Raw genomic sequence first — 8,111 nt, 5'->3', positions numbered from 1 at the left:
GGGGCTTGAACTCTGGGCCTGGGCTCTGTCCCTCAGCTCTTCAGCTCAAGGTGAGCACTCTACCACTTGAGCTACAGCGCCACTTCCGGTTTTCTAGTGGTTTATTGGAGATAGGAGTCTCATGGTCTTTCCTGCCCGGGCTGGCTTTGAACCGCGATTCTCAGATCTCAGCCTCCAGAATAGCTAGGATTACAGGCGTGAGCCACCGGCGCCCAGCTGTTTCTCATTCTTTTTCTCACAAAAAACGGAGCCTGAAACTGGAGACATTTCTCAAAGACCCACAGAAAGCAGACAAATCAGTACTTAGCCTCAGGTTTGCTTCTCCTCCACTAATAAGAGATTTAAACCATTCGTATTTCTGAATTCGGAAGCCTACTTGATTAGCATCTCCTTTGGCAAAATGCTTCATCCCATGATTTTGCACATGCCTTATCTGTTCCAAGGTACTTTTCAATACTGATTCCTTTGTATTATAGGGCCTACAAGGAATTCTAGCTCATAAGCTTGCTGAGATTTTCTGGAGCTTAGTACATAGAATTCTTACTACCCAGAGAGTGGGCCATAGAACAGATATTTAATATATTGGACCCAAACACTTGCTATAACAACCCAAACAGCTCCCTCTTACTGAGTAATTTGCAAAGAAGGCATAGAACCACCATTTCCAAGAAAGCTGCTATTTCACACTGCATTTGGTATAAATAAATAAATGAATGAATGAATACATGAATGAATAAATGTTACTCACTGGTTTGGTTAAGTGGGAAACTGGGGGAGATGTTGACAATGGCATTCTGGTGGCTTTAGGTGTCGTAAAAGGAAGTGCATTCGGTTGCGAAATTACGTCACTAGGAATCTTCACCCAGTAGATTTTATACTTCTCAACAACCGTGACTCTGAAATGCAGTACCAATAAAATTAGACAACACCGTGTCTGTGGTCCATTGTACTCAAATCAAAATTTGTAATCCTGTAATCCGAACTACTTAGGAGGCTGGGATCTGAGGAGTACGGTTCAAAGCCAGCCCGGGCAGGAAAGTTCGTGAAACTCTTACCTCTAATTTTACCACCAAAAAGCCAGAAGTGGGGCTGTAGCTCAAATGGTAGAGTCCCCACCTTGAGTGAAAAAACTAAGGGACAATACCCAGGCCTTGAATTCGAGTCCCATTATTCGTACAGAGAGAGCGAGAGACAGAGACAGAGAGACAGAGACAGACAGAGAGAATTTTAAAGGGAAAAAGGGGAATGAACTAGGAACATACAACTTTTATAAGACAAATCTGCAATGAGTCTTTTACCCCATCACTAGATAAACTTAGTTTCTCTCCCTCTGTCCTCAGTTCTTACTTGTCTGTCCTTTGGGCATATTAACAACAGCCACAGTTGTTAATCCAGCCTCAGGGAATCAAGCGCACAGATTTCTGCTCCCTGACACATAATGAACATTTAACTCATCATTTTATCATGTACTATTCATACTCCCTCAAAGGGGAGGTGTACCACATGGAAAACTAAAAGAAGCTGAACGAGCAACCTTCCAGCAATCACAGACAGCATATTGCACCCAACACAGAGGTCCAAAGCCGTGACACATGTGCGGGAGGAGGGGAGCCTTCGTACCAAGTTAAGCAGGAAATGAAGACCTCAAAGGAGAGCCATCTATCCCTTGAAACTAAGCTTCTTATAACACTCAGCAATTTTTACATGGTTTTAGGATATTCCATTTCCTTTCACATAGAAAACCAGGGTGAAAGTATTAGTTCAAGTCTTCTGAGGCCCATAATTCAGGTTTACTTTTCTGGCCATCTAGAATATAAGTTGTAACACTGAAAAACAAAATCATCCTCATTTCAGGATGATCTCTCATTCTCATACTAAAGTAGAAACAAAGCTGGCACCCACGGCTCATATCTGTAATCCTAGCTACTCTGAGAGTCACTGTTTGAAGCCAACCCAGGCAGATAAATCTCAGATTCTTATCTCTAATTAACCACCAAAATGCTAGACTTAGAGCTTGGCTCAAGTGGTAGAGCACTAGCCCTGAATACAGAAGCTTCAGGATGGCACTGTGGCTGAGAGACCAAGCCCCAATACCAGCACACATACACATAAACACACACACACACACACATACACACACACACAAGGATCATTCTTTTTTATTTGGTTGGTTATGGGGCTTGAACTCAGGGCCTGGGTACTCTCCCTGAGCTCTTTTGCTCAATGCTAGCATGTCATCATGTTGAGCCACAGCACCACTTCTGGTTTTCTGGTGGTTTATTTGACATAAGAGTCTCACAGAGTTTCCTGCCCAGTCTGGCTTTGAACTACAATCCTCAGATATCAGCCTCCTAAGCAGCGAGGATTACAGGGGTTAGCCACCAGCACCCATCCTGGAGTAAATATTTTAAAGAGTATTACTCCATACATCAGCTATTCAAGTATTAACTGGTGGCTCTTACGAGTATCAAATTAGTGCAATATTTCATTCATCCCACAAATGTCTACTAAGGCCTATCCTTCCAGGTTTAGTGGAACATGGCTGGAAAGCTAGTACTCAGGAAGCTGAGGCAGGAGGATCTTAAACTTGGGGCCAATTCAAGCTATAAGCAAGAACTCACTTTTAAAAAAAATCCTTTAAGGGCTGGGAAGGTGGTTCAGTGGTAGAGTACTTGCCTTGCATGCATGAGGCCCTGGGGTTCGATTCCTCAGCACCACATAAGCAAAAAGAAAAAAGCCAGAAGTGGCACTGTGACTCAAGTGGTAGAGCACTAGCCTTGAGCTGAAGAACTGAGGAACAGCGCCCAGGCCCAGAGTTCAGACCCCACAACCGGACCCAAAAAAAATAAAATAAAATCCTTTATTGTTATGATGGTGTCACTACTATACCAAAACTCTCTTATACAGTTGACTAGCATAGAAACTAGAACAATCCATTATGGTTGGATTATATTGATTAGAAAGATGTCAATTCTTCTACTCACAGAAACTGTACATGATTTGGGGCACTGCTTGGAGCATTCCAATAGACTCTCACTTCTGTTTTCTTGGATGAACTTCTGTGGCTCACAGCTGATTTCTGAAATAAAATGCAGAGGAACTACTGTTTCATCATCCAACAGCCCACCACCATGGCTTTGCAATGTAATTATCATTCCTTGGCAATCTGGTGAACACTCAGTACATTCACACGGATCAGTTGACAACATATTGCTAGTTTGCTCTGTGAACAAATTAGTCTTCTGATATTTAAGAACTGAAGAGAGTCATGGATATTGAATGTGTTGTTACAGAGACTGTGAGTAGGGGCATGAGGGAAAAACAGAAAGAGAGAGAGGGAAAGGGTGACTTGTCCAAAAAGAAATGTATTCTTTACCTGACTTATGTAACTGTAATCTCACTGTATATTGTCTTTATATTAACAATAAATAATCATTTATACAAATGCATCTTATACATTTATATGTGTAAACATTATATAAATGAATAAAAAATATATAAATGAATATAAATGAATAAATATATATAATAGCCTGATCTTTTGCCACACTATCAATGTCCCTCCAACTAATAAACACAAATAAAATGCAAAGGATTCTTCCATTTTAAAAACTGGAAAGAATACATATTTTAGAATACAGCTATGAATACATATTTGAGAATTCCTTATTCTTAAACAAGCTTGTTTCCCATTTTCTTTTTAGAAACTTGTTTCCTTTCTTTTCCTCTCTGATGACTCTAAGTTGCTCTGTGGTAGAACACTAGGCCTAGTACTTGCTAGGCAAGGGCTGTGTTTCATCTGTGTTGAGACAGTCTCAAAACCTAAGCCACCCTAGTGTCTGGGATTACAGGTATGAGCTGCCACACCCTGTTTTCATACTTTTTTTTTGGTCAGCCTTGGAGCTTGAACTCTGGGCCTGGGCACTGTCCCTCAGCTCTTCAGCTCAAGGCGAACACTCTACCACTTGAGCCACAGGGCCACTTCCGGTTTTCTGAGTGGTTTACTGGAGATAAGAGTCTCAAGGACTTTTCCTGCCTGGGCTGGCTTTAAACCTCGATCCTCAGATCTCAGCCTCCTGAGTAGCTAGGATTACAGGCTTGAGCCACCAGCACCTGGCCTGTTTTCACACATTCTTTAAAACCTAGTTTAAGGATTCTGCCCTCTTAGAAACTCTGCTTGTGGCTCTCTTCTCTCTTCTCTTCTCTTCACTCACCTGTGTATGTCCTAGCCTAAATTATCACATGGTGCCACTCACGTGTGTCCCAATTACACATGTTCTACTTTCTACACATCCTGTGTCCAACTGTCCCAATCACATGTAAGGGCATGAGTTCAAAATAAACAGGTTAGAGCTGGGAAGTTGGCTCAGTGGTAGAGTGCTTGCCTCACATGCATGAGGCCCTGGGTTCAATTCTGTAGCACCAGAGAAGCAGAAAAAAAGCCAGAAATGGTGCTGTGGCTCAAGTGGTAGAGCGCTAGCCTTGAGCTGAAGAGCTGAGGGACAGTGCCCAGGCCCAGAGTTCAAGCCCCACGACTGACAAAAAAATAAATAAATAAATAAACTTAAATAACCAGATACAAAGACATTACAATACAAAAGAAGGAAAGTTTTTGTGCATGATACAGCTAGAGGATGGTCACTCATGTCTATAATTCCAACTACTCAGGAAGCTGAGATTTAAGAAGATGACAGTTAGAAGACACCTGAGGAAGAAAAATCTATGAGACTCTTCTCTCCAATTAACCATCACAAAGCTAGAAGTGGAGCTGTGGCTCAAGAGGTACAGTGCCTGACTTGAGCACAAAAACGCTTAGGGACAGCACCCAGGCTCTGTGTTCAAGCCCCAAGATTGGCACCCAAAAAAAAAAAAAAGTACATTGTGCACACTTATGAAATTACCACAACAAAAGCTCCTCACATTAGTGACACACATAAATCAGTAAATATCATTCATAAAAAGTAAATATCATCGCAAGCATTTCTCTAGGATGTTGATATATAAACCCATAGGACAAATACATTAGAGAACATGTGATCGTTGTGAGTCTGGCTAAACGTCTACAGCACACGGTAAGATCAGCACCACCCCACAGTGAAAAAAAGATCCCAAGGAAATTAGCAGAAATTAATTTCAAAAGGAAAGACAAACCTGTACATCCTCACAAGTCAGAAGCTGTGACACCTGGCTGTCAATCACTGTGAAGGAGCCAATAGGAGGGCCACTCAAGCGTTCAGCATCCCGGGCTTCTAAGAGAAAGCCTTTAAATGGTGGTCCCGACAGAGTAACTGAGAAACAGATTAAAAATCAGGTTAGAAGACTTAGTTATATCCCAGAGAAGAATGAGGATGGGAAACCCATCACAATTAGAATGGGGTATGCATATGTAAAACTGCTCCTGGAGAGAAAACGAGTTAGCACAGGCTAGATGCTCTAACCTACCTTCTGCAGGATCTGTACTCCAGAATGGGTTAATACGGTAACAACACAGGTGGCCACCAGGGGGCAGTCTACAGGGGAAAAATTTTACTTTGGAAAACACTAGATTCAATTCAGTATGTGTTTCTTGACTGCAAATCCTGTGGGGTCTTTAATAATCTACTGTGCAATGTGAAACTCTAAGAGATACATATAACACAAGTTTTCCATGCTTATTTCTTCAGGTATTTTTTTCTATTAGAGTATTTATTGATACTCTGTATTTCTAGAACTGCAGAAATGAAGGCTTGCTATTACAAACGCACTTCAACACTCAGCCTACATTTTGTTGGAATAGTCAGGGAAACACAAGAGACTATATGACTTCTTTTAAGACAAGGGCTCTAAATTACATTTCAAACAAGATAAAATGTAATTTTCTTCCTCCACTGAGCTAGTGGCACTGAGTGGATATAATGTTAATATGTTAATAAATACAAGTAAATAAATATACATATGTACATAAACAATAATAAAACTTTTGGGCTCACTGGCTAAGCATCTACCACCTGAGCTATAACTCCAGCCCTCACTGCTACAGCTAGTTTTTGAGATAGGTTATCACTTTTCACTTGGGCTGACTGAAACTATGACCTTTCTATTTACACTTCGTACTGGGAAGGTGGGATGATAGGTGTGTGCTACTACACCCAGCTTTTCTGCTTTGATGAGGTCTCTTGAATTTTTTTTGGCGGGGGGCAGGGGAGGGAGGGCATAGTACCTAGCCTGGAACCCTGATACTCTAGATCTCAAAATCCCACAGGTCTGGGATGACAGATTGAGCCACTGTACCCAGATACTGATTGAGATGGGATCCTGCAAATTTTGCACGTAGCTGGCCTCAAACCATGATCCTTCCAATCTGCATCTCATGAGTGACTAGGATTATAAATAAGCATGAGTCACCAACACCCAGCTGACAAAAAAAAAAAACACTTCTGAATAGAGAGTGGATACATTTAAATAAAATGGTCATCTGTAGTAAACAAAACCAAAACAAGTGACAAATACAAGATGATATCTTACAAAACAAGTCAATAGCCTGGCTGCAGGTGGCTCCTGCCTGTAATCTTAGCTTTACATGAGGCTGAGACCTTGGGATCATGGTTCAAAGCCAGCTGAGGCACATCCATGAGATACTTCATCCCCAATATATCAGCAAAATGCCGGAAGTGAAGGTGTGACTCAAGTAAACAGAGTGCCTACAAAAAAGCCAAGTGAGAACATGAGGCCCTGAGTTCAAGCCCCAGTACACACACACACACACACACATGCACGCGCACACACACACATATCCACTGAATAAATACATTAAAATGAAATCATCATGATTCAATGATAAAGATTCAGTGAGCCATAAAAGAGTAAAATTCAACATGCAAAGAGTTATTCCCAGCACAGCAGCTACCTTCAATCTTGTCTCCTGGTCTGAATGTCCTGTCACTCACTGTGAGGCGATGGATGGGCTCCGACTGTGGGCTGTGGCCATGTTGGGGAATCATGCCATCACAAGACTGTGTGACTTTCCCATTGGGATAATTCACTACAGATCTAATGAGCCATAGAAGCATGAAGGCACTGAGGGCAAATCCAGGAGATGCCATCTTAAAAAGAAGATGAGAAGCATAACATTTTCACTTAGAATTAAAACATAAAAGCTTTCCCAACACTGGGAAAGAAGAGATTCAACAGAATTATTTGCTTCCAATGTCCAGCTACCCCCATAATCTCAAACTCCATAATACAAGAATGGGACGTGCAAAGCCTGACCTGGATTTGAATTTCAACTCTCCCAAATACCAACTGTGAGATATGGGGCAAATCACTGAAGTCTCTACTTTTTGTACCTGAAACATAAAGAAACTAAAATCATCTCCTTCAAAGTTGTTTTTTGTTTCTTTGTTTCTGTGCTGCCTGGGGCTTGAACTCAGGGCCTGGGGGCAGTCCCTGAGCTTTGATGCTCAAGGCTAATGCTCTACCACTAGTCACAGCTCCACTTCCAGCTTTCTTTATTTTTAGTGCTTAACTGGAGATAAGCATCTCATGGACTTTCTTGCCCAGGCTGGCTTTGAACCACAATCCTCAGATCTCAGTCTAGGATTATAGTCGTGAGCCACCAGGGCCTGGCTCAGGGTTGTTTTAACAAAATGAAACTACAGTCCAAATCTGACAAACAAGTCAATGCATAATCGCTTTCATGAATATGGAATGATAAACCAGTCCCTAAAAAGGTAAGGTTTTATTCTACTTCATCTCAGAAAGTGTAAAGGAATGTCTCCTTATGGATTTACATATCATCACCTTCATCAACCTGTGACTTCCCCCAACTTCACATTAAACTAAACATATAACTGGACACAGGATTTCATTGGCAGTAAAGAAAACAGACATCCAATATAAAGACATGGTATTTCTATCGCCGATACGCTGAGACTTCTGAATAATGATATGCTTTTATGACATACAGCCCATGCAAGCATCTTCTCAGACTCTTTCAACTACCTGCATTTTGGAAATCAGCTACGTCAATCCTACCATCTTCAGGACTAGACCAATCACGTTACTTCATGCAAATATTCAGACCCAGGAAAATTACAATATTCAACAAGCCTTAGAAGAGCAGGATCACGTGG

General features: G+C 41.5%; 1 protein-coding gene across 1 annotated transcript in view; it reads right to left on the bottom strand.

Annotated features, from left to right (window-relative positions):
* Frrs1 (ferric-chelate reductase 1) overlaps positions 1–7,319 on the bottom strand; it is a 29,547-nt gene extending 22,228 nt beyond the window's left edge. The window contains exons 1-5 of the mRNA XM_013031409.1: positions 7,249–7,319; positions 6,887–7,082; positions 5,152–5,288; positions 2,985–3,079; positions 749–896 (exon numbers count right to left, since the gene is read on the bottom strand). Of these exons, the coding sequence (XP_012886863.1) occupies positions 749–896; positions 2,985–3,079; positions 5,152–5,288; positions 6,887–7,082 (576 nt within the window). The 5' untranslated portion in view covers positions 7,249–7,319. The remainder of the gene's footprint in view (positions 1–748; positions 897–2,984; positions 3,080–5,151; positions 5,289–6,886; positions 7,083–7,248) is intronic.
* Positions 7,320–8,111: the final 792 nt, after the last annotated feature.

This window comes from Dipodomys ordii, unplaced genomic scaffold, assembly GCF_000151885.1.
Source record: "Dipodomys ordii isolate 6190 unplaced genomic scaffold, Dord_2.0 Scaffold139, whole genome shotgun sequence".
NCBI classification, from domain to species: domain Eukaryota; kingdom Metazoa; phylum Chordata; class Mammalia; order Rodentia; family Heteromyidae; genus Dipodomys; species Dipodomys ordii.
Note: the sequence above shows the minus strand (reverse complement) of the source record. Positions and strands in the feature narration are given on the sequence as shown.